At 35.3% G+C, this 27,156-nt stretch overlaps 3 protein-coding genes across 4 annotated transcripts; 2 read left to right on the forward strand and 1 right to left on the reverse strand.

Annotated features, from left to right (window-relative positions):
* Positions 1-5,585: 5,585 nt before the first annotated feature.
* On the forward strand, positions 5,586-19,909 carry LOC121728813 (inosine triphosphate pyrophosphatase). 2 transcript variants are annotated; one of them, XM_042117116.1, is made up of 2 exons: positions 5,586-6,304; positions 19,781-19,909. In XM_042117116.1, the coding sequence occupies exon 1, from the start codon at positions 5,714-5,716 to the stop codon at positions 6,293-6,295; it is 582 nt and encodes a 193-aa protein (XP_041973050.1). In that variant the 5' UTR covers positions 5,586-5,713; the 3' UTR covers positions 6,296-6,304; positions 19,781-19,909. The 2 variants fall into 2 exon arrangements, with proteins under 2 accessions (XP_041973050.1, XP_041973058.1); XM_042117124.1 differs by lacking the exon at positions 19,781-19,909 and adding an exon at positions 6,549-6,690.
* On the reverse strand, positions 6,323-8,217 carry LOC121728791. The gene is made up of 2 exons (XM_042117079.1): positions 8,148-8,217; positions 6,323-7,850 (listed from the first exon to the last, which is right to left on the reverse strand). Exons 1-2 carry the CDS (start codon positions 8,161-8,163, stop codon positions 6,346-6,348), a joined length of 1,521 nt encoding a protein of 506 aa, XP_041973013.1. The 5' UTR covers positions 8,164-8,217; the 3' UTR covers positions 6,323-6,345.
* LOC121728796 (L-threonine 3-dehydrogenase, mitochondrial) lies at positions 18,714-25,388 on the forward strand. Its single transcript, XM_042117092.1, has 4 exons — positions 18,714-19,024; positions 19,781-20,305; positions 24,486-24,752; positions 25,160-25,388. Exons 1-4 carry the CDS (start codon positions 18,928-18,930, stop codon positions 25,306-25,308), a joined length of 1,038 nt encoding a protein of 345 aa, XP_041973026.1. The 5' UTR covers positions 18,714-18,927; the 3' UTR covers positions 25,309-25,388.
* The last annotated feature ends 1,768 nt before the right edge of the window (positions 25,389-27,156 follow it).

Raw genomic sequence — 27,156 nt, forward strand, 5'->3', positions numbered from 1 at the left:
AAGGAGCTGAATAAAAAAGTAAAGGAAGAGATTGAAAAAGGAAACAGGGCATTTACAAGATACGACAAGATAATAATTAAAGGAAGAGAGAATGAAAAGAGGAAAAGATCTCCATCCCAACTACCAGCAGATTCTTATGGAAGAATAGGACTGAATCAGAAGGCAAGCAAAATAAACAAAACCAATGCCTTTGAATACATGCAACACCCAAAGACAAACTCACAAATATCATCAAAACAATAGCAACGAAATGGCAAAGGCACCCGGAAGACAACAACTATTATAAATAACATAAAACACAAAAAAAACTGTCTCCCAACCCGGCCGGTCCCCGTGGGAGTACTAGACCATCACCCCCTAAAAATGAATCAAAATCATAACTCGATATTAACATCAAAGAAACACGAAAAAAGAACAAAATATATAAATATACTAGCTGTCCCGGTGAAGTTCGTGTCACTTTAAAACCATCCCGAGACTTCTACGTATATTTTAAGACTAAAATCAGCCCAATCCGTCCAGCCGTTTTCGAGTTTTAGCCCGACTAACATATAGATCAACGCTCAACACAAGAATCCTTGGAACAGACGAAGCACTAATGGAGTTGGATTATGCCTTGGAAAGAATTGACTAGGACATAATTGGGTTAAGTGAGGTTTGAAGAGTAGGAGAGCAGATAGAAGAATATGGAGTATACGTCTTCTATCACATTGGAAAAATACCAGAAATGTATGGAGTGGGTTTCCTGATTAAAAAATGCTACAAGGAACACATAATTGGACTTAAAGGAATATCAGACAGAATAGCTGAACTGAATATACAATTACCAGGTTTCGAACCAATCTCCATTATACAAATATATGCTCCTACAGAAATAGCCGACGAAGAAAAAAAAGACGTATTCTATGAACAATTACAATCAACGTTAGAAACGTCCAATAAAACAATATTCTTAATAGTCGACTTCAACAGTCAATTAGGAAAAAGACAAACAAATGAGGACAAAATACTGGGACTATATAGTACAGGAAAACGAAATAATAATGGACAACGACTAGTAGACCTAGCACAAAGAAACAATTTGAAAATAATGAACAGCATTTTAAAAAAGTCAAAAACAAAAAATGGACGTGGATAATTGGATATCACCAAATGCAGAAATATAGAATGAGATAGATTATATCATTAGAAACAAACCACAGTATATTTCTGACGTTGATACTGTTAACCAACTCAATTTTAATACAAACCATAGAATGGTAAGAGCCAAAGTACACATCGAAAAGCCAAAAGCAGGAAGGAAGCACATAACAAAAAATACTGGACCTAAAATAATACCGTCAGTACTACCTAAGGAACTCTTAAAGATCTTAAAAGAAGAACTTCAGCTAGAAAGAAATAACAAAAAGGTTATAGAAGAAAAGTACGATATATTGATAGAAAGATTGAAAGAAATAACAAAAAAGGTAAACTGTGCAGCAAGAAAAAATGATAAAATAGGTATGAAAGCAAAACAATTGATAGAGCAGAGGAAAACACTACTTAAAGACAAAAAAGTAAATAAGAAAGATCTAGCAGAAATAAGTAAACAAATAACGTCTGAGATTAGGAAACACAAAAAAGAAAACAGGAAAAAGATAACTCAATATCATATAGAAAAAACAGGACGGTTAAAGAAAGCTCTTAAAAGACTAAAAGAAAATACAACATGGATACCAAATATGAGAAATAAAGAAAAGAAAAAGACAACTATTAGAAATCATATCACAGAAATAGCAACACAGTTTTATAGAGATCTATATAAAGATAAAAGTAAAATGGACGATTGTCAAGAAATTGTAACGGAAGAAGAAAAAACTCCAGCTATATTAGAAAGTGAGGTTCAAAAAGCAATTATGTCACAAAAGAACTGTAAAGCACCAGGAGACGACCAAATATCGAACGAAATAATAAAAGGATGTTTGGAATCAATAATCAAATTCACTACAAACTTGTTTAACGAAATCTTAGAAAAGGAGGAGATACCAGAACAATGGTCAAAATCCACTATTGTACTGCTGCACAAGAAAGAAGACAAGGATCAAATAAACAATTATAGACCAGTGAGCTTAATACCTAACTTGTACAAAATATTTTCCAAAGTAATTCTAAACAGAATAAGCAACACGTTAGAAAGAACCAACCGAAAGAACAGGCCGGAAGAATTTCAGAAGAGAATTCTCTACACTAGATCATAATTATACACACAATAAGACAAGTGGTACAAAAGTATAATGAGTATAACAAAATATATTACTTGGCTTTTATTGACTATAACAAGGCATTTGACTCCATAAAACATAAATATAAATCGGAAGCTTTGAAAAATCAGGGTGTCCCGAAAAAATACATATAGAGGTCATAAGAAAAATTTATAAAAATGCCATAGCTAAGATACAAACAGAAAGAGTAGGAAACGAATTCAGAATTGAAAAAGGAGTAAGACAGGGAGACCCACTATCGCCTAAGCTCTTCTCGGCCGTGCTGGAACAGGTATTTAGGAAGTTAGACTGGGATAAGTATGGAATAAATATAAATGGAGAAAAACTTAACCATTTAAGATTTGCAGATGATTTAATTATTATTGAAGAAACACCTGAAAATCTACAAATTATGATTCAGCAGCTAGCAAACGAGAGCGAAATAGTGGGTCTTTCAATGAATACAGAAAAAACTAAATTGATGACCAATGGAGAACAGAAGGAGATAAAGGTAAATAACAACACAATAGCATATGTAAACGAATATACATATTTAGGTCAAATAATTTCACCAGAAGATCACATACAGAAAGAAATAGATTTAAGAATAAACAATGCCTTGAAGAGGTACTGGTCGTTTAAAGAGATAATGAAAAATCCCCAGTTTTCAATGACAGACAAGAAGAAAATCTTTAACACCTGCATATTGCCATGCATGACATATGGCTGCCAGACATGGGCATTAACGGAAAAACAACGTAAATCCCTACAGGTATGTCAGAATAGCATAGAAAGGAGTATGTTAAGCGTCAAACTAAAATAAAAAATTGAACTGACAGAAATAAGGACAAAAACTGGGGTAACAGATGTGACATATACGGTTAAGAGGCTAAAGTGGAAGTGGACAGGGCATATTATAAGAAATAGAAAAAACAAATGGGCCAAAGATGTGACTCTATGGTACCCACGAGAAGGAAAAAGAAGACGAGGAAGGCAAAAGAAAAGATGGGAGGATGAGATAAAAGCAATAGCAGGTACAACATGGAGCAGGAAGGCTATGGATAGACAATTGTGGGAGAGTTTAGGGGAGGCCTTTGCCATAAGGCAATCAGATTTAGTTAAGAAAAATTAATGTATAAAGTACAGAAATGTAAAAGAAACAAATGTAAGTGTCTGAATAAAGGCTTATTTTATTTTATTTTATTTATGGGTATTTTATAACTTTTTTTTTATGAAAATCAGTTTTTAAAAAAACGATTTTCATTAAAAAAAAACGTACTTAAGTAAATAAAAATGGGTTAAAAAAAGTTATGCACAACGTTAATAATCAAGTTTTCACTTCTGCCGGCACTCCCGGAGTGCAACCCGTCTTTTTTTCTAGTTTAGACTCTAAACTCGAATGACATTTCTAATACCGCGGCCGCACATGCGTAGTGCTTCACGCTCGCTGACATAACTTATGTCAGTGAGCACGAAGTCAGTGAGCACTTATACCGAATAAGTCTGTCAAGAAAGTGAAGATATTAAAAAGTGGCAACATCGCAGTGTCATCTCTTTCAAATCAATCTAAGAAAAAAGGGATAATACAACGATGTTGCCACTTTTTAATTTCTTCACATTATTGGAGGTCAGTGGCGCCGGGCGCGGCGGTGCGCCTGAAATCTGAAATGCTTGGTACAGCACCTAATGAGTTGTAGCCAATCAAATCTCGTCAAATCGCAGCAGTTTCACTGGCAAGAGTCAAGACGCAAGTATGTACTATTAAGGCCTCCCGAGACGATCAAACGGTTTGATTCAAACCTTACGTGTTTGATGCATCATGCAACCGTTTGATGTCGTCAGTTTCAGTTTCAGAACACAATCTGTCAAGTTGTCAACTCTATCATCTATGGTCATATTATTTTTGAATCTATGTTAGCTTGCTACCAATGAATAAGGAAATAGATGGAAGCGACATAACTACAAAAAAGTGTGGTCGGCGCCATATTGCCAAGAACTAAACATTGTCTATAGTGATGGACACTCGGTTGATATTTGTCGAGGATATCGATAAGTAAGGTGTTATAAGTGAGCTATTAAGGTTAAAATCTTTTAAAGTCAGAGTAAGGTTAAAATCAGATTCTTCACCTTATATTTTTTAAATTCGATAAAAAAGTACATCACTAAACGTCAAATCTACTAATTTCTATGTTGATTAAATAATATCGAAAATCAAGCCATGTTATATTACTATTCTATCACAAATCTTATTTATTGTCTAATTATTAACTAAATTGGCACATACGAAGTCAAGCCATCGGCAAAATAACAAACATTTTAGTAAAAATATAAACGTACCGATCAAACTTTTTTAAATTTCTTCACTTTTTTGACGGACTATAAATTAATTTAAAAAAAGCAAATTGGTCGAAAAATTTGACCGATATATCGATATTTTTTTCGCGATATATCGAGACCGATATTGATATTTTTTCAAATATCGATGTATCGATGTATCGATATTTTCTTTCAATTCCAATAATACGACACTTTGACAGTTTATGTACCTCGGAGAACCGGAACATAAAATGGCGGACCGGCCACAGTATTTTGATTTGGTCATGGAATTAATATTATATTTTACTACGTTGTACGTAGTACATATTAATTCCATGGATTTGGTATCTAGAGACCAATATTATGCCGCGTCCACTTAAAAAACTTATAAAAGTCAATGCTTGCTACATATTATATTAATCTGTGATCTGGTTTTTTGGAAGAATGTGAAAGAGTGATGTTGTGTTTTTATATTATTTTCCTAAAATTGTGTTATCTGGGTTTTTAATGTGTAATATTGGTAGGATATTAACCATTAAATATTCGTTATCGTGCACAAATGTAGGAAAGTGATGTAATAACCAGAAACGTGCTCTTTTGTGTTCCCTCCAAAACTCCATCAAAAGTTTCAGTAAAGCGTCCTACCACTTTACTGAATCGACCGACTTGACTTCTTGACTGTATTGACTTTGACTAGACTTTAGACCTTAGACCTTGACTAGACTTTAGACCTGACTGACCTGACGATAATATAGAAAAAATTGTATAAAGAATATTGTTTTCCCGCCATAATATTATACTCGACACTGGCCATGGTTATAGCCGAAGTGCCATTATATGAAAAAAAAAAATCTGTGATCTATGTCAATGTCAAATGTTGATTTACTTTCTACTTGGTTTTCTTTGGTTTTCTTTATTAAATTTCAAAATTTTCAATAAACACTATCCTTAAATTATTGAGTATATCAATAAATGAATATATCTACGTGATAAAATGATAACATTTTTATGCTTTACTAACCTAACCTTGTTAAACTGATCTTGTTAAACTGATGATATAACCTATTTTAAAAAGTTTTACTTTTCAAGCATTTATACACCTCTAAATCTGTTTTTAAGAACTTAGAACTCAAAAGTGACTTGCAGATTGATTGAAAATGTCTAACAGAACAGCTTTAACTTTCGTCACTGGCAATATCAAGAAATTGGAAGAAGTTAGAGCTATTTTGGGAACCACCTTTCCCTTTGAAGTGATAAGTCACAAATTAGATTTACCGGAGCTTCAAGGCGAAATAGACGAAGTTTCCATTAAAAAATGTCAAGAAGCCAGCTTGAGACTTAAAAAGCCGGTCTTCATTGAAGACACCTGCTTGTGTTTTAATGCCTTAGGTGGTTTACCGGGACCTTATATTAAATGGTTTCTAGAAAAATTAAAGCCCGAAGGGCTTAACAAGCTTCTAACAGGCTGGGAAGATAAATCGGCTGAAGCAGTGTGTACTTTTGCATACAGTTCTGGTGAACCTAACTCTGAAGTCTTATTATTTAAAGGTATAACCAAAGGAACTATTGTGCCTCCTCGAGGTTCCAGAGATTTTGGATGGGATTGTGTGTTCCAACCTGAGGGCTACAATAAGACATACGGTGAACTATCAAAGGAAGAGAAGAACAAAATATCACATAGATATAGGGCATTGGATAAATTAAGACAACATTTCTTAAATCCAGATGCACTGCCTTGAGTGTAAAAAGTAAGTAATAAACACATGAATTATTAAAATTTGGTCTTTATTTATATCACTTTAATTCTAATAAGTATAAGTAGTATCGTAGTTAGGGCATGTTGGTGCCAAGTAGCATGAGCTGAGGAACTATATATACCGGGTTCTATGTATGGTTCTAAATTTGATTTGTTATAATTCTCATAATACCAATCATTATTTTCAGTTTGTCTGGCTTTTGAACTTTCTGTATGTAAATCAAAAAAATTTTTAGGTTCCCTGTTTACGACTGGAGAGTAATTATTATTTCTTAAGTCATAATGTTCAGCATGTGGCATGTTCACCTTTGTTATTGTGGCCGTTCTGCTCATATTCTTACTGACTATATCACCGTCTGCTACAAACACTGAAGATACCACAGAAGGTTGGTTGTCATAAATCTTTTCAATTTTGCGTTCATTAAATGTGGAAGTAGTCGGACGGACACTGCTTGTCTCTAACCAGTCTTGTAAAGTCATATCATTACTGTCAGTCGTTATAATATGCTCTTTCTCGGTTACTTCAGCTATTGTTATATTTGATTCCATTAAATTATATTTCCTTACATTAAATGGATCTGCATTCTGTTCCTGTATATTTTTGGTTTTGTTATATGCTACATGTGTCTTGTTATTATCATCATGATAAGCTTCTAGTTCATGAATCTCACTTTGTACTTTTTTATGCATTGTTGTATTGTGACTTATTTTTGACGGCAACTTCTTGTCCATCAAAATTACTGTTTCATTCATTTTAATAGATTTTACGGGAGGTAAATTTGTACTCTTTTCCTTGGTTGGACGAGACGTGTTTAACAAAGGATTAATTATAGGAGTAAAACCATTAGTTGTGGATGGAAGCATTGGTGAAAATCCTCCTGTTTCAAATTTTGGTTCATCTACTTCTGGAAACTTTTTCACTGCTGTAGGGTTTTTCTGGTCTGTCCAATCGATTTTGCGACCATTACCTAGCAACTGACCCATGTCTATAGAAGGTAGGGGATACCCAAAGAATGTGAAGCCACTATTTGCTTGAGGTACTTTTAAAGCCACTCCAGTCTTATGATTTGTGTTATTGATGGCCGCATATAGAGTGGGAGTGTTACCTATGTTATTATGATTAACATTCTTGTTAACATCTCTGGTTTGGTTTATTTCATTATTCATGTGATCAATAATAGTTTCATTGTATGGGTAGTCAACATAATCATCATAGAAGTAATCTGATTCCTGTGGCAATGGCCTGTTGTTGTTTCTGTTACCGTAATTATTCTTTATTTGAGTTTCATATTCTTTTATTTTATCCCGGGTTGAGAATACTTGGGATGTCGCCAAATTAGGCTGCTGCAGGGCTTCGTTTTCTAAGGGTGAGCATGTTTGAATTCCAACATCTTCAGTAGGATAATTTAAACAGTCATTTCTTGAAAATGGCATTTGTTTAACATAAGTACCATCAGCACATTTTGGACCGATCGACGAAGACTCCAGTAACCATGATTTGAGCCAAATAATTTGGCAATTGCAAGTTAAGGGATTATCTGAAAAAAAAGTTTTTTTGTTAGTGAATTCTGTTACTGAATAATCTTTTGTGTGTTTGGTTTTTAACCAAACATAATGTATGGTCTTACTACAAAAGATCTAAACATCTATTGAATAGTTGTTTTGAGACCATTAGGGAGAAGCCGTGCGGTGTCCAAAAAATAAATGATATGCCACACGGTGCGGTGCGGTGCGGCGCTACTGAATTTTTTTCTAATCAACTGTTCAATAGGTGTTTATTCTTATTATCTCTCTAATTTTACCTAAATTTTAGCTTTGAATTTTGACTTACTAACCTAGCAGTGAGAACATTATCTTTTCATTAGTCAACAATAATAAGTAATGTGATGTAATAATCAAACTTATAACTAGACATCGGATTATATGCATTTGCATACTTGCATATGCAAATGCATATAATCCGATGCAAACAAGTAAGCATTTGCATACTTGCATATGCAAATGCAAATAAACAATTGGCACTTTTTAGGCGATAGTGCATATTTTGCACCGAGGCCACAAAACAGAGGTACGATAGATCAAAACACTTCAAATATGTGGCTCCATCCCCATTTAAAGAATGCAATACACCCGATAGGTACAACATCTTTCTAGAAACAAAATTTTTCTTTATAGTAGGCAACATTAGTAAAAAAAATTACTTCCATGGGCATTAAGATTGCAATCGGAAAATGTTGGTAGAAAATTATTATTGGTGCTATATAAAAATTTTAAAATCCTGGATTTGATGAAATTATAAAAAATTACGCTTTTATTAACGGCACCGCCGGAAAGCTCTTAAAAAATTATAAATTTTAATAATAAGTGACTTTTGATTGTGCATATTTCGGCCATTTACCGTGCATACTTGCATGCATATTTCGGCACTTTGATCGTGCATATAATCCGATGTCTACTTATAAGTTATAAGACTTAACACATTTATTATTACATAAAAAATATAAAACTAACTTACCATCAATGTCTAAGATAGCTATGTTGTTCCTTAGCTTTGAAAAGGTATTTTCGCTTATAATTGTTAATTTATTGCGCTGCAATGATAAGACTTTGAGCCGAGGCATTAGGTCGAACGGTTGCCCACTGATATAACATAAAATATTGTTGTTTAAATTTAATTCCACCAACCATTCCATGTAAAGAAAAGAATCCTTATTGATTCTCGTCAGTCTATTGAAACTCATGTCTAGAACTTCTAAAGAGGTGAGCTGCCTTATTCCCGAGTTTTCCAAGTTGCTCAATTGATTATTACTTAGATTTAAATATTGAAGTATTGGAACGTTATCAAAGGCTTTCATCGAAATGAACTGCAAACGATTTCCTTGTAGTTCTAATACTTTTAGTTTTGGAAGATTGGAAAATGCTTTATCTGGTATATCAACGATGTGATTTCTTCCCAATTGTATCGTTATGAGGCTCATAAGATTAGTAATAGCTAATTGATCGATACTTTCTATGTGGTTATTCTCGATGTTAATAGATCTAAGGCTAGTAAGATCCTGAAAACTTCTGGGTCGAAGCTCACTTATTTTATTGCTGTGGATTTGTATTTCGGTCAATGTATTTATATTGTTGATAGCATTTTCGTCAAACTGCTTAATATGATTATTGCTAGCATCCAAAATATCTAATTTCGAGAATACATTCAGTGTCGTCGGTAAATGGTACAAATTATTTGAGGATATATTTAGTACTTTTACACTTAAAGGTTTACTGAATGTAGATGTGCTGGGATTTAAATTTTTCACTTTATTTTTACTTATATCCAAAGTTGCTAAAGCAGCATTATTTTGAAAAGCCATCAGGTAAAATTCTTGTATGTGATTGCCATGTAAATGGACTTCTCTGAGATGCGTCAGCTCTGTAAAACTTTTAGGATGAATACTAATAATCTGATTATCACTAATATCCAATATTTCTATGTTTAGTAAGTCACTAAATGTAGTGGTTTCGATCTGTTTTAAACCGTTTCTTGTCATGTACATTCGACGTAAATTGCGCAGTGTCTTTAGAGCGCCGTACGGGATTTTTTGAATTCCATTGTTAGAAATATCTAGCGTTCGTAAGGACGGCAAATCCATGTCTGGAGATGGTGGCATAGGGAGGTTTGCTATTTGGTTTCTTTTTAAATATAACTGTTCTATTCCCCTCGGCAATCCTGGTATAAACTCTATAAGTCTATTCGTACTGGCATCTATTTCGTACAAATTGGCCAGATTTCTGAATGTCGCCGGATGAATAGATACTAAACTGTTGCCAGAAATATTAACGTGTTCCAAAAATGGAGTTTCCATAAAAGTTAAAGGGTCAATCACTGCAAGTAAATTATTGCTTAAATTAATTCTTCTTAACGATGGTAAATTCAGCAAAAGCTTAGGCTGCAATCTTCGAAAATAGTTGTTTGATAAATCCAGACCTTTTAAGGCCGGTAAGTTCCAAAAAGCTCCTTCATTGAAATCACCCAAAGAATTGTTATTTAAATGTAATTCTCGTAAAGCAGGCATTGTAATAAATGCGTCAGTTTGAATGAATTTAATGTTGTTTTTGTTTAAACGTAAAATTTCTAAATTAGGGTGACCTCTGAGTGCCCCTCTGGGAATTTCTTGTAGTAAATTGTCACTCAAATCTAATGATTTTAGTCGTGGCAAAGCGTCAAGAATAGAACGAAGCTCTGAGATGTGCATTATCCTATTTCCGATAAGCGATAGCTCTTCAACACCACTACTAGATCGTTGCAAAAACGATTCAGGATGTATTCCTATTATTCTGTTGTGATTTAAATCCACTACTCTCAACTTAGGAACTCGGTGAAATGCGCCATGATGAACAACATCAATAATGTTATTCGTTAGATACAAAGATTCTAACATTGGTAGATCAACAAATGCCCCTTCGTTTAATTTGCTTATTTGATTGTTACTCAAATCCATAATAGATAGCAGGGGCAAATCTCTCGTTGCTCTACTGATCATTGTCGCTTCTGAAATTTTGTTGTCTTTTAGTGACAGCTCATTTAGATTAGGAAGAAGAGAAAAAGCTCTCATATGTATCGTATTAATTCCACAGCTAGATATCTCTAGTTTTGAAAGTTTTGGTAGATTATAAAAAGCATTTTCTTTCAGTGCATGAAGATTTAGACTTCCTTTTATATAAAGTCTCTCTAAGTTTGGTAAATCTTCAAACGTATGTTCGTTTATGACGTTAAAGCTTTCGGACTGAACGTTTATATACACAAGCCTCGGCATATTCATTAAAGTTGGGATTCTTTTCAGGCTGCTCGATCTTATTGTTAGCGCTTGTAAATTTCGTAACTTCATAATGCTCTCCGCTGGAATACTTTTCAGGTCATTTTCGACGATGTATATTTCTACTAGGCTATCTTCTTGTGATTCCAACCATGCAGCGGATACACGCTCTATTCCATTGTTCCTCAGCATCAGCCTTAAGATTTTTATATTTTGAAATAGTTTACCAGGTAAGGACGGTAAGTAGTTGTTTTCAATTATGACTTCATCAACTTCATTTTCAATAAATTTCCCAGTATTTTGTAATCCCTTTGACACCTGCATCAGGTCGCTGTGTGTGCACCTTTAAAATATACAGTAACATATTATATTAGGTAAAAGCAATAGCTTAATTTTATAGACTAGTTTAGAGTAAAATAAGTTGATAATTATTTTCTTAAAATGATAAAAGGATTTACCATAGTTACTTTTTTTTATATTATTAATATTAAATTTAATGACATCCTTACCATACTTGTAAGTCCGATCCCCGATGTGTGCATATGCAAGGGTGTATATTTTCTGGAGGCGGACATGTTGTTTGACCATATATTTCTACTATGATGAAGCATACTATCCACAAAAGCGTTCCTCCACTTTTGAAATCCATTCCTTATGGACTAACATTGTTGCATGGTTTTATCAAAATGAACTTTGAACCTGAAAAACATAAAATGAAAGTATTTAACAATAATAGTTAGGCCCTAGTTAACACTCTTGATGCCTAAAATAACATAATAGCACCATAATAATGGTCCCCTCCTCACCCTACCCAAGTCGATTTAGAACAATGGCATAGGTAATAGGATACAACCGAATCTTGATTTCCTTTTCCTATCGCAACTGTTTCTTGGCAGCCGGAAAATAATTTTTCCAGCAATTAGTACAACTTTGCGAACCATAATCGTGTTTCCTTTCATTGACAATAGTTTTTCATCCGGTTACGTCAAGGACCCGTTGCACACAATGTTATCACAACAATGGTCAGCGAAATATGGTGGAGCGGTATTTCAGCCACTTTCACTACTTGCTATTGTTCTTATTTACTATCTGTAACTCCCGCATACGTCATTGACGCCTCAGTTATGAAGGTTACGTATATTTGATAATGTAATAAATGGTCGATTTAAGGGGGCGACTAACCCAAAAGTGTCGATTTTATAATTCATTTTTATACTTAAAAATAAGCCCCCAATTGTTTTATTTTCTAAAATTAGATACTACATTATATTTCCGAGAATTCGATCTGAGCAAAAACACGATATCTTAAAATTTTCTCGATAGAAAAAAATCACAAAGATGCATATCTAATTTTCACGAATTTTTCATTTATTGCCATAACATAAGGGAGCATACCCATACTACGTGATCTACTTTTTAAGATTTTTGTTTTGTTAGAAAGTAGCAGTGTTGAATGAGCAAATTTTTTTTCTCCATACAGAAGTGAAAAAAATGGTCTTTCAGCGCTGCTACTTTCACAGTGAACACTATGTTAGGAACACATACACATCCTAAAGTATTATCACTTAGATTTATGTATAATATTGTATAATAACTAGCGACCCGCCCCGGCTTCGCACGGCCCGGGTATAATAAAATATATAGCCACTGAAAAAATGATTTAAATCGATTCAGCAGTTTTGATTTATATTCTTTACTTATCTATATCTGCCCGTGGCCGGTGGCCCGCATTAGTCGGTACCGCCGCAAAAGCTAAGTCTCGCAATTTTTAAATTTGTAATATCTTCGAAAATATATTTATTAAAATCATATTCTATAAAGGGCCATATAGATCTACTAGCTGTTGCCCGCGACTCCGTCCGCGTGGATTTCAGCTTGTAGCGTGCGGTAGTTCCCGTTTCCATGTAGGCTACAGAAATGCTTCCGCGGTACGATTATTTGAAACTTCAAAAATCTTCTTATAGCTTTAAATAAACTCGCGAAAAACTTTCGTTATCCTTACCACCTCTTATAGAAACACGTTTGAGTAAGCGCTTGTGCGATGTAGGACGACGCACAGTGTCATCTATTATGAATTTTTGGAACTAACTTAATTTGAACAAATTTACGTATAAACGCTCCTTTACAACCCCTTTTTTCAGTTAAAAAGTAGCCTATGTCCTTTCTCAGATTTTAGACTATCTGTGTACAAAGTTTCATTACAATCGGTTCAGTAGATTTGGCGTGAAAGCGAGACAGGCAGACAGACAGATAGGGGTACTTTCGCATTTATAATATTAGTATAGAATATATTCAATTTACAATGTATTTAAAGTGGTTTTATTGAATAAGGATTAATGCAGTATTGGTTAAAATCACTTCGAAAATTAGCCATTATAATATTTTGTCGTTAAAAGTAAATGACAAAAAACTGTTATTGTGGGATATCCATAAGAGGTAGACATATACCATTGCTAGTTTTCTGTAGACCTTTTCAATGTGTACAGTACTTGGTACATTATTTTGATAAATCTCGTAGGGTTCAGCCTGCGTTTGCAATGTAAGTGGAAAAAAATTTAATTATTTACGACATCACATTAGAAACCCCAACAATAACACTATTTAAGGAATGTTATTATACTTATAAACCTTCCTCTTAAATCACTCTATCTATTAAAGAAAACCGCATCAAAATCCGTTGCGTAGTTTTAAAGCTTAAAGGGAACAAAGGGATATGGGCGAAAAACTTGTTTTATAATATTTAGTGATAGTCTAAAATTACAATAGAACAATCAGAGAAATTAATTTCTAGGCAGATGGCGGACCTAAGTAATTTGGTCGCGTTTAAAAGTTAAACCCAACCGACAGATCACAATTAACATTGAATTGACATGATCCGACTACATGACGTTGGTATGTCAACTACTTAGGAATCAATTTCCTCGATGGCACCTACTATTTTAGTCACGACTGTAGTTCAAATTGTAATCGAACACTAAAATATATAGTAAATATGATCACCAAGCTTGACAGCTTCACCAAACTTCAAAATACCTGATAAGTGACAACAGTGCTTGTTTTTTTAATGGCTGTTGGCTATAAATAACCATAATAAATGCCAGTGTTGAGTATTAAATGACGAGATTTTTTTTTTTTGTATGACGTTTCTCTCGGCGAAATTGACTACGTGACAAAACTCTAGACCCCCTCCCCCCTCTCGTGACCGAGCGTAGTATTTTGAAGACCCCCCCCCCCCCCCCCCCCCCCTAAATGGGTCACGTAGTATGGGTATGCTCCCTAAGCTAATGATCTGTCATTGATGCTGCTGTTGCTCAAAAGGCAAAGGAGATGTGCTAATGTTCTGAATTAGCACATCTCTTTTGATTAAACCTTTTGAGCGACAGCAGAACATTGTAGAGTATACATGGATACTTGAATAACTTTATCAATTGTTTTTACCTACTTTGAAAACTACCAAGAATTCCAGTAAAATGATTTGAGATCAGCGATCGAGACGAGCATTATTTTCCAGTTACGCAATTATGTCGCGCATAACTGTCTCGTCCTCTTACCATGTGCAGTCGGTGTACGGTAAATCCGAAATTACTTACTGAGCCGCGAGTGACGTCGAGAACTCCTGACCTTGACACGGTAACTTTGCATTTACTCTGAGATCTAGCTTTAAGACTCTATTCTCTAGAATTATAGACTCTTTAGACTAGAGGCACTAGCCTAAGCTGCATTGTTCTTAAAGTTGCCGGGTTACCGGCTATACCTTATTTATCAGGTGTTCTAAAATATAAAGCCTAAGGGCCTGTTTCACCACTTCCTGATAAGTGCCGAATAGGCTATCCACAACTTATTTGACAGATTCTCCATACTCTATCTGTCAAGTAAAGTGGTGGAAAGCCTTTCCGGGACATATCAGGAAGTGGTGAAACAGGCCCTAAACTTATTAGGTCGTAGAGCCTCGAGAGTAAAGCATATGACTGCGCTTAGTGTTTGGGTGCTAGTACCTAACTACATCCTCCGTTTTCTATTATTCTCGTATGCGTAGACGAGATATCTTCTGAGGCATGAATGTAATTTTTTACGGTAAGATAATTCTTGACAAATCTACAACAATATGTCGCAGACTGTAGCCATGAGTAGATTATATTATTTCTGATTTTATCACAGGATGAAGACCAAGTTGCAGAATAGTTAACCGACTTATTTCTATGATAACAATTTTATAGACCCAGAATATAAGTATTGCATAGAATATAAATACTTAAGCAATGTAATAGATAGTTAAAATTTAAATTTCAAATATTTAAATAATATCATAATATGGACCTAAATAGATGCTTATCTGTAGTCTTTAGGTACTATCAGATAAGTTGATTCATAGGCAGTTGGCGCGGGCGGACCTAAGTAATTTGGTCGCGTTAATAAAGCCATCAGATCCTGGTAGACCTATAGTTTCCATCTTGACTTTAACTTGTGCCAGTATCTACCTACTCCCAAAAATGTAATAGAAACGGAACAAAATAATTTCAAATTCTGTGGCTTAATTGTCAAACCCATCAGTGGGGCTTAAATGGTCACATTTAGCAATTCCTCTCAATCAATTCAGCAAATGATTTGTCAAAACTGTCAAACTGACAAATTAGTACGAATTACTAGATATGAATTGCAAGCAGACTTGCATTTTGCGATTTTAACAGAATGAATCATAACATGCTTCATAATGATAATATGATTCTTCAAAGCGACCATTTTAGCCCCGCTGACCGCTCACAGCAGCTATGAGCTAAGCTAACATTGAATTGACATAAGCCGAACAAACTAACGTGGGTCAACTATGTCCTCGATAGTAGGTACTAATTGGTAAAGAGTTTTAACGGCTCCGGCTATAGGAAAAAAATATTGTTCCTACTTAATTGAGATGAACTCTTAGATCTTATTATAATTTATACTACAGCTTGGTACTCTTACAGGTAATGATCCATTGGCCATTACCTACCTACTTAATACTTATACAGGCTGTAACAAATATAAGTGATAATACTTTAGGGTGTGTACGTGTTCCTTGTGGAGAGTTCACTGTGAAAGTAGCAGCGCTGAAAGACCAAAATTTTTTTTCACTTTTGTATAGGGAAACTCGTGACGCTTGGGCCCTTGCCCATACTAAAGCGAAAAAAATTTTTCGTCTTTCAGAGCTGCTACTTTTACAGTGAGCTCCCTACAAGGAACACGTACCCACCCTAAAGTATTATCACTTATTTTTGTTACACACTGTAGAAGTTATAGCAAACTAATAGTGCAATTATTAGATACAACTTTTGCAGTTCTGGGCTTAACTTGACTTTATTAAATTTCATCACTAACCCAAGAGCCCAGCGATAGCCAGACTTTCATAATTTTATTAATGCTGAGTTTTGAATTTATAAAAATTGAGTTTTCCTGTCAATGACTCTTATAGGAGAGTTAGAACGACCAAAAACTGTGGAGTAATTGAGTAATCGCCAAGCAGTTGGGCCATGTTTACATTTTTCTTAATTTGCATAAAACTAAACGGTTGCAATAAAATATATCAACATAATGACGAAACACATTGTTTATACATACCACTTCTGATAATTCGGTACTCCAATATCGCCACTGACATAGAAGACCAGCGACCTGCGAAATGTCCGATTGTGTAACTCACTTTCAAAGAACCCTGGACGAGCGGTGTTCGGTGTGGGCGCGACCAGACTGGGACGCGGGGTTTTCGCATGCTAACTCCACACTTTCGGTTCATGCTCCGATGCACTCCAAGTAACTTATCTTTCACCATTGTGCTCCACGTAACTCACTCTATTTGCAGATACGTGTGTAATTTACGATCGGTCGCGATGATGGTAATCGGGCACGGCATTTTTCAGCGCTGTTTGCGCAGACCACGTCTTGGTTGTTGGTAATTAGTGTAGTAGTTTAAAAGGTGCTCGACTATCCATTTCGTCAGGCGCTAAGTTTGTCCAATTTTTCAATTGATCTTGCTTACCAAGCTATCGAATCTTCGTATAAGATTATCAGCAAACATTTGTATTGTATAAGTAGGTATAATTTTATGAATAGCATAATATATTATTACATCTCCATAAATTCGCATGCACATAATGTATGTAAAGTTACGAAAGTGCGCCTGTCGGGCTTATCTCAATCACTCCTAAGTCCTAATCTTGCAATACAATAAAATTGTAACGAGTGTTAGGAAATGCTCTAACAATGAGTTTCAGTAAATCGCATTGTACTCTACCATTAAAACATAATTCGCTTTAATTTTATGTAATTCTTCAGTTTTTCTTTTCGGCGACTGCGAAAATAACTAAATTGATGCTTTTAATATTTCTATTGCAAAAAAAAAAAAAAAACAGGATGGAACCTCAGTCGAAAATTGAAAATGCCTGCGCCTGCAATACTTATAAAAGTCTGCCAATCCATTAAATGCTAAGCTATTTACTTATTTATATTGATAGAATAGAGGAAACTCGATAAAACAGATACTTACATAATATTACAATGGAACTGCAATGAAAATTCTTGAAGCTTGAAATAATAAACAAACGATAAATTATTAAAATTATACCGCTAGTTTATCTTTGTCTTGTTTGATAGAACTAGAAGGACGAGAAATAACTAAACAGTAGATAAAATATTTTATTAGTACCTAAGTAGGTAAGTAAGTGGAAATAGGTAACGTACCGTTCTAAGTAATCACTGCAATGGTTAATGCCCAATATTCGGTTTCTTAGTTTAATGCTGACAACCTATAGCTATGTAAATGTAATAAATTTAGAAGAATGTCTAAGTACATGGACGAAACTAGTTAACTAGTTCACCTTGGAGCTTTTGGCTGCTTGTCGCTAAGGAGGAAAATCAAAATTTAAAGGGTTTGGTCACACGGCCTCTAGACATGAAAAAAAACATAATTGAAAACTGCAATTTCCTTCTAATTAAGTACATACTTAATTAAATCAATAAAAATATGTATTTACTAAAAAAGTTGTAACTTAAGTAAATAAAGGTACAGCTACATAATAGACAGAATCTAGACAGACTCTTGTACTTTCAATGACGTGTTGTAAATATTTTAATTATGTAGGTGACTGATACGAGAAACTAGTTTACAAGAAATAAATTAGGTATTAGGATTTAAAAGCAGGTATGAGGTAATTTTCAATTAAATAAAATCCTAACAGAACAATCTAGATTCTAGACTATTAGGCATGACTTGATCAGACTGGCCATTATTATTACTTAAGTACCTACCTACTGATTTTTTTAAATGCCTGGGAAGTATAACCATACCCATAATAATTAATAACTCCTTATAGGTATTTGAGCTACCCGTACCCCTGAATTGAGCCCTGAGGCACCTTATCCGTTAATTTAATTGATTTTCTCGTTTTTGTATTGCGCTCTACCGTAGAGCCTCTACGATGCGCTTTTTGATAAAAATAACCCTATCAAGTATAAAGCGTTGAAACATCAATGCAATAAAAATGGCAGATCCGTTATTTAAGTAAGTATAAAAATACCAAAAATTCCATGCCCTACCTCCATTTGGACCTCTAAGAGAACACGTCTGAAAGTTCAAGGTTCATTATCCGAAATTCATCAAAACACCCGCACACCCATTTTCTGCGCCAATAGCAGCGCCGAGCCTTGATGGTGAATGTACATAAGGTTTAGTTTCCTGTGTGAGCAACATGAGAACCTGTTTAGAAATCTCAACTCGACAGAATCCAACGCCAGTAATATTGAATGATACACGTGGTTAAAACGTCTCATAGGGCAGACCCACATGGCTTTATTGAGAAGTATTCGCAGTGTAGTAGTAGGTGTAAGAAATTATGGAGTGAGTGCCGTGCAAAAAGCCCCACCGAAAATTTTGATAACAGGTCAGTTTCTCACGAATTAGGCGCTTTCCGTTACATTTTTCCCGTGCCATAGCATATCCACATCTACAATACAGAGAAGCCTCAAGCCATCCAAAAATCGTCTATTAATATAAATCCTGCATATGAATACCTATACTACATAATAAAATGACACGTAATTTTGCTAAAAATAAGACGTACAGTAGGTTAACCTAATGCCTATCGACTGCTTCCTAAAGGCCTTACATAGCTCACGAGTCACGATAAGGATAGCGAGAAAATTATTATAAAAAAAAATATTACTTTGACCCACTTTACTAGCCACTTATTATTATATATTATAAACTACTCGCTGTTAACTTCTCTATAACAGTCCAAGAGAGTAAAGTTCTATGCTAAAACCAAGGTCACAAAATTTTATCTAAGATTCTGTTAGATGTCTTACCTACCTCAAGTTGATCTTAAGCTGTAGGTACTTAAAAATTCGCAGACACAAAGCTGCCGCCAAATAGTAGTATATTTTCCTGTTTATATTAGGTATAATATTGATCTAGCAAATTTGTTTAATCTTACATAATAATTCTCAAGATTTTGACCGGTTAATCAACTTTATTTTTTAACATAATAATACTTCCAATAATACATTTACATTTTACTAATCAGCTAATTTAAAGCAAAGAGACTATCCAAGACCAATTCCCTAGCCTAGGCCCTTGAAAATATGACTCGAAAGAGACCTTTCTAAAATCTTAAATCTAACCAACCGTTCTTGTGCAGGTGGCCTAGGTCAGCTCGGAGTCGAATGCGCCAAGTACCTGAGAGCTAAATACGGCCGAGAGAATGTAATACTATCCGACATCATAAAACCTTCGACGGAAATATTCAACGACGGCCCATACATATTCGCTGATATATTAGACTTCAAAGGCCTTCAGAAGATCGTCGTAGACCATCGAGTGGACTGGCTCATACATTTCTCTGCTCTACTCAGCGCTATCGGCGAACAGAATGTGCCCCTGGCGGTGAGAGTGAACATAGAAGGCATGCACAACGTTATCGAGCTGGCCAAGCAGTACAGTCTCAGGATATTCGTACCCAGCACCATAGGAGCCTTCGGCCCCGATTCCCCGAGGAACCCTACCCCCAACATTACAGTGCAAAGACCGAGGACTATTTACGGTGTTTCTAAAGTGCACGCGGAGCTGTTAGGGGAGTACTACCATCACAAGTTTGGTTTGGACTTCAGGTGTCTCCGGTTCCCGGGAGTCATCTCCAGCGACCCGCCAGGAGGTGGCACAACAGGTTCGTATTTTTTTTATCTTAGATAACGTTTTTTATAAGTATTTGCCATTTGTTGACGAAAGCGAGTAACATGGGCTGTTGCCTGTAGCTTATAACTTATAACTTATAATATTATATCCGATTGCATTTAGGGTTACTACTTATACATAGTTAAAAGATATCGTTTACTATCAGGTTTTTGCTTTTCGTTTGTGAGTATTGACTATTGTACCGTACCATTAAGCATTAAAACATAGGAATGTAGAGCTCGTGTTTACATGTTCATCGTCAACATGTTTTTGTTATTTACGTTTAACTACGTTCTTTTAGTAGCTATTGCGTTCAATTATTATATTTAAGAGGATTTTCCCTCGTCTAGTCTATAATCATGGTAATTTGTGATGCAGCTATCTATTAAATAATACATATTGTTGTCTATCCTAGATATGATTTTGCTATCTTACCGCCGTACTCACAGACATTTAATTATGATTAACCTTTAATTTAATGAAGAGTTTGACAGATAGTGTATGGGACTTATGTCAAAATTTTGAATTAATTAATTCAAAATGTAATTACCTACATAATATTATTTAAGTAATTAATTATGTTCCACAGAGTGCGGCAGTTAAATATCGTTAAAATAATATCTGAGGGCACGGTAGTGCCCCCGCCAAGACGAGCCAAGCGAAGCGCAAGGGCATTACCTACCCTTTCTGGAAAAATTTCGTCGTATTTTTGAATCCTCGTAACTTTGGTTTGGATAATGCTAGATAGTTCAAACTTTTAAGATATAGTGACATGAGTATGATAATCAAATGCGCAAAGTGTGAATATCGTAGCTATTGTACTTTAGATTTTATAGGTGTCCAAAAACCCACAATTTTGTCCCCGACTCACCGATCATCAAAATTGTTAGGGTACTTACTACTTCCTGAAGTCTTAGAAATCTGAAATTTGGTATGTCACATAATATTAGTAAGTACAGAAATATATAAATATACTAGATGTCCCGCGCGGCTTCGCCCGCGTATATTAGGAATTTCACAGAAACCGTACATTTTCAAATAAAAATAGCTATAAGTACTCCTTCACGTGGTCTACTCTATATAAGTGCCAAATATTGCTCCAGTAGTTCGTGAGATAAACCCTTTCTAATATTTTCCCCGTTTTTACTACATTTTCCTGAGTTTTTTCGGTCGTATTAGTCTTAGCGTGATAATATAATATAATATAGCCTATAGCTTTACTCGATAAATGCGATATCTAACACTGAAATAAGTTTTTAAATCGGACCTGTAGTTCCTGAGATTAGCGCATTCAAGCAAACATACTCTTCAGGTTTATAATATTAAGTATAGATTTTTTTAAATTATCGCTTGACAAACTCGAGCCTCGATCTTAAAGTCTATGAAAAGGCTCATAATCATGGGACGATGCATGGTATAATATTATGGTAGTGATGATGATGATGAATGTAATTTGCATAGTATATGCTTTCCGTTCTTAAAACAATGCCGAAACTCCCAAACTTGTATCTATGAAGAATCAGGAGATCTCTCAGCACCTTCCGAACCACGGTATACCAGGTGTACTTCGGTGCAAAATCTTACTTGTTTGTAGCATATGCTTAGAATACTTCTCACGAAACCGAAGTCACCACATGTTTCCCCATAAAATTTGAGGAGTTCCCTCGATTACTTATGGATCCTTCATCAGATCACCACTTTTGTGAATATAATACCAAATTGGGATGATATTATTGGTTAATAAACGGCGGAGTAATCGTTGAACATAAGAAAACGAACATAACACCTCCCCCATTTTGAAAGTCGGTTAAAATTGTAGCCTATGTGTTATTCTGATGTATAAGCTATATTATTGTAAAGTTTCATTAAGATCCGTTCATTAGTTTTTGCGTGAAAGAGTAACAAACATCCATACATCCACACATCCATACATCCATACATCTATACATCCAAACAAACTTTTGCCTTTATAATATTAGTAGGATAATTTGACAGCAGCAGGTTGTAACCAGGAGGGAGTTTAGTCCGTAGGTTACTGGGTAACAGCACAGTAAAATTGGACATATCCTTATGGGCCGGCCAATAAGGAATCCATGAGGATTCTCCCGCCCTCCCCGTGGACATACAAATTTTGATACTATTTTTACCTAATTCCTTCTTTAGGGGTGGAATTTTGAAAACTTCATTTTTAGCTGATGCCTAAATAATATAATATTTTAATCAGCACATGAATTGAATAACAAAATTTTTTTCAAATTAATCGTAGCACCATCTGTCAGGACAAACTAAAATTGAAATAGAATAATATTGAATGCGATGATAGCGCCGTCCGCCGGATCTAATGTAAAACATTCCAAAATCAACAACTCCTTATAAATAAGAAATTAATTGAAAAAACATTTTCCAGTAGACCAAACTGTAAATCTAAACCATTCTCGAATCTCCACGAACACACACAAAAAATTTCATCAAAATTGGTCCAGTCGTTTAGGAGGAGTTCAGTCACATACACACGCACACAAGAAATATATATATTAAGATAAAGTACACATATAACTTACGACTTTGAGAAAAATTCAAGTACCTACCTGTTGCCATTATTGATATCTAGAGCAGAAAAGGTCACAAAAATCACTTTTTTTTATGAAATAAGGGGGCAAACGAGCAAGCGGGTCACCTGATGGAAAGCAACTTCCGTCGCCCATGGACACTCGCAGCATCAGAAGAGCTGCAGGTGCGTTGTCGGCCTTTTGAGAGGGAATAGGGTAATAGGGGAGGGTAGGGATGGGAAGGGAAGGGAATAGGGGAGGGTAGGGAAGGGAAAAGGGTAGGGGATTGGGCCTCCGGTAAACTCACTCACTCGGCGAAACACAGCGCAAGCGCTGTTTCACGCCGGTTTTCTGTGAGAACGTGGTATTTCTCCGGTCGAGCCGGCCCATTCGTGCCGAAGCATGGCTCTCCCGCGTATAAATACTTTTATTGTATGGGAGCCCCCCTTAAAATTGTGAAAATTTTAGAAGTGTTTAGAAGCTATAGCGGTTCCTGAGTTACAGCCTGGAGACACACAGACAGACAGACAGACGGACAGACAACGAAGTTTTAGTAATAGGGTCCCGTTTTTACCCTTTGGGTACGGAACCCTAAAAAATACGTGTTAGCCTTGAGAGACCACAGACTCACAGAAAACCGGCGTGAAACAGCGCTTGCGCTGTTTTTGGCTTGCGCTTGGCCCAACTGTACCCTATACCTTATTCCCTGTCCCTATTCTCTTCTATTTATTCCCTTAGCCTATTCTTCATAAATAGGCCGGAAACGCACTTGCAACTCTTCTGATTTTACAATGTCCATAGGCGACGGCAGTTGCTTTCCGTCAGGTGGCATACTCAGCCCTAAATCTAAAAACCTTAATTTTACACTTAAGTCGCGGCAAAATACTTGATAAGTATAATAATTTATGATCTCAGCCGCACGAGAAGAATCTTAAAACTCTACACATTAGTCAAAATGGGTGGCTTGGCCATTTTGTTATCTATTGCTAAGTACATACGGTTTTGCTCGATAGTTTTACTCGAAATCGAGCAAAAACCACCGCGTGGACCGCAAAACTCACAGCTCGAAGACTCGTATTGAGCCAGTTTCAAGGCTCAAATCGAGCCGGCTTGAAATTTTTTTGACACTAGTTTTTATTATTCGTAGCTAATTTCCTTCGAACAGGAGTAAAACTATCGAGCAATGCTTAATGTGTGTACGAAAGCCCGAGCCGTGGTTTTTACTCTACATGATTGCTCGATCGAGCAAAACTGTATATGAGTACTTACACTATAACATACTTACTGTATAGTCATTAATAATTATTATTAGTATTACCTAGTACCTAATTAATATGAATCTAATATTTCACTGCAATATTGCAATTGAGTTTGATTGATAGTAATAATCATCAGTTCCATCAACCACTTAGGTAATTCAATAAGCAAGAGTGAGTCTTGTCACTTGTGTCATTTGCGTAGAGGTCGGGCTCAGGGGCAAAATACACGGAATGTTCAAAGCACCAGACATTCCAAAGTCCAAACAGACAAACGCATTCATATTATGTCTCTGCTAAGGCTGCGACACTTTCGGTTTATAATATTAGTGTCTAATATCAAGTCATATTTTTTCTAAATTTTTAGATTACGCGATCGCCATTTTCCACGAGGTACTCCGTAAGGGACACTACCAATGCTACCTGAAACCTGACACTAGATTACCCATGATGCACGTCAGAGACGCCCTTCGCGCCCTGTCGGAGTTCCTGGAGGCGCCCAGCGAAATACTCACTAGAAGAGTCTACAATGTGACAGCAATGAGCTTCACACCCGAAGAACTGTCAGACAGGATGGTGAAACATCTGCCAGAGTTCAAGATAACGTACAGACCTGATAGTCGACAGGAAATTGGTAAGTTATAATTTAAAGAAAGTTGTAAATTGTAATGTAAAAAGTGCTAAAAAGTGTTAAAAGTTTAAATTTTGGTATTTTACCTACAGCTACTTATTTTCTAAGACTTTTTTTAAATATCAGGAAATTCCGTTTTAAATATTGTTTTTGTGTTCTGTAATAATATTTTATAATGTTCTCCTTGTAAAATTTTTAAAGCGACATTTTCCTGTCGCTAATTCGTGTCTTGCCTGGTGGCTTTTATCATAAACTTTAAATAATATATTGTCGGTTTTTATTGGATATTCGATAGAACAATAAGTAAAATTCTTGTTTTTTATTTATTTCAAATTCCTTTTTTAAAAGCAATATTTTAGAACATTCAAATTGCGAATAACATAACCAACTCATCTCTCAATTTTTTCCAGCGGACTCGTGGCCCCAGGTGTTCGACGACAGCGAGGCGCAGCGCGACTGGAGTTGGAAGCCACGGGTAGACCTGGACACACTGGTCGAGCTCATGATCAGGGAAGTCAAGGAGAAGATCCTCGCCAACGGCTACCATTGCGTTCATTGATTTTTAGTTTTGCAAGTTATTTATTCCAGTGGTTTTGTTACTTTTAATGAATATAAATATTAAATAAAAATCATTCTAGTTACTGGACTATCATGTAGCACCTGACATCTCTGGACAAAACCGACTTTTCATCAAAAATCGCGTATCGTGGTTTCTTGCTGACTGCATATAAAAGGTTGTGCCTCTCTTTCGTCGACGACTTGGTAACCAAAATAAGCCACTTATTTTCATTGTTACGAGTTCAATAAGCAAAGAGGAAGAGAATTGACCAAATTTTATCATAGAAATAACTCCCCAAAGGTCAATTATCAATAAGTATTGCTAACTAGAATACCTTCATTGTCGTAAGTGAATAACTTCCCAATTAGCAATTAGAGCAAATAATGGACAGATGGGTGCTAACCAGAAATAATGAAAAACAATAATAAAATTAGTATCCATATATTTTCTAAGGTCAATGGACAGCTTTTAAGCAAATAAGGTAACATTTTGTGCAAAACAAAATATTACATCGATTTCATAAATTGATATATAAGTATAGTCCGTCAAGAAAGTGAAGAAATTAAAAGTGGCAACATCGCGTCGTCGTGTCATCCCTATCAAATTAATCTAAGAAAAAGGGATGACACTACAATGTTGCCACTTTTTAATTTCTTAATTTTCTTGACAGACTATACGTCATACAATATTGAATGAGTCAAATACAATAAAAAAGTTAAGTATACAGACAAAAGCAATTCATCATGAATTTTTTAGTGATTAAAAAGCATATTATTTTGTAACAACAATACCAACACTAAATAGCAGTTAAATTTTTATTTTGATTATTCATATTAAATAATAATTAAATTACCATAATATTAAGTTGGTCAGCATTGTAGTTGCAAACAAAATGCAATACTTAATAATTATTATAATTATGGCAGCGTACCAACAAGTTACTTTTATAGATGGAACATTATAAGTACATAATATGATTATTTAGTATTTAAAAATATTATTCTATTAAGTATAATGAATATTTGTGATTACAACAGAAATACAAAAAGTAAATAAGGAAATATTAGAGGTTTATTCATTCCATTTGTAGCGACTTTCAAATGGATAACAAACTACAGGTGCCAATAAAAAGCGACTGTGAAGAACTCCCAACTTTTGGGATTGCAATTAGCCCACTGGCGCCAGTCTGAGTTGTCGCAAATCGACACCTTCTCTTTCATAAATACGAAAAACGAAAGAGACGACATGATATTATATTTTAATCTAAGATCTCAACTATACTCCACTCGGGCTAGCTTGTCGCTAGCGGTCGTTGACTCCCTATCAAAAACTTCTTCTTCTTCTTTTGGCGTAAGCCTCCCCATTTAGGAGTTGCCAGCGTCAGAGTTCAGGCGAAAAATGTGAACAGTTATTAACTTATAACGTAAACTGATTGCCATGCAGTGGGCACGGGTGATGACTTCATGCGACCATGCAAATACAAGATATAATAATGAAACAGAAAAAACCAGAACAAGAAAACTTGTCATTTTCCATATAAAACCACGATAAACAATATCTGACACTTCATTGTCAATCGCGGTTTGTATGGAAAATGACAAGTTTTTGACAGGTCAATGACCGCTAGCAACAAGTTAGCCCGAGTGGAGCATAGGAGAGTGGCAGGTGGGCCTCAGTGATAAAGTCGTATCTTTATTGGCACATGTATGCCAGGAAATTGAAATGGGAAACTTTAGTTTGTAAATGCCAATACCTTAACTTATTAGCCAATAACCCCCTTATTACTTATAAAAATATTTACACAGTGAATAAACTTATATCTGTCTGCAGCTTATCTTTGTCTGGCAT

This window comes from Aricia agestis, chromosome 1 (genome assembly GCF_905147365.1).
Source record: "Aricia agestis chromosome 1, ilAriAges1.1, whole genome shotgun sequence".
In the NCBI taxonomy this organism is placed as follows: Eukaryota; Metazoa; Arthropoda; class Insecta; order Lepidoptera; family Lycaenidae; genus Aricia; species Aricia agestis.

Bases quoted from the DNA above. Each gene is read 5' to 3' on its own strand.
- LOC121728813 (XM_042117116.1), top strand. From the start codon at position 5,714: ATGTCTAACAGAACAGCTTTAACTTTCGTCACTGGCAATATCAAGAAA.
- LOC121728796 (XM_042117092.1), top strand. From the start codon at position 18,928: ATGGCTTTATTGAGAAGTATTCGCAGTGTAGTAGTAGGTGTAAGAAAT. The intron at 19,025-19,780 runs GTCAGTTTCTCA...GTTCTTGTGCAG, and splicing joins ACCGAAAATTTTGATAACAG to GTGGCCTAGGTCAGCTCGGA. The intron at 20,306-24,485 runs GTTCGTATTTTT...CTAAATTTTTAG, and splicing joins GCCAGGAGGTGGCACAACAG to ATTACGCGATCGCCATTTTC.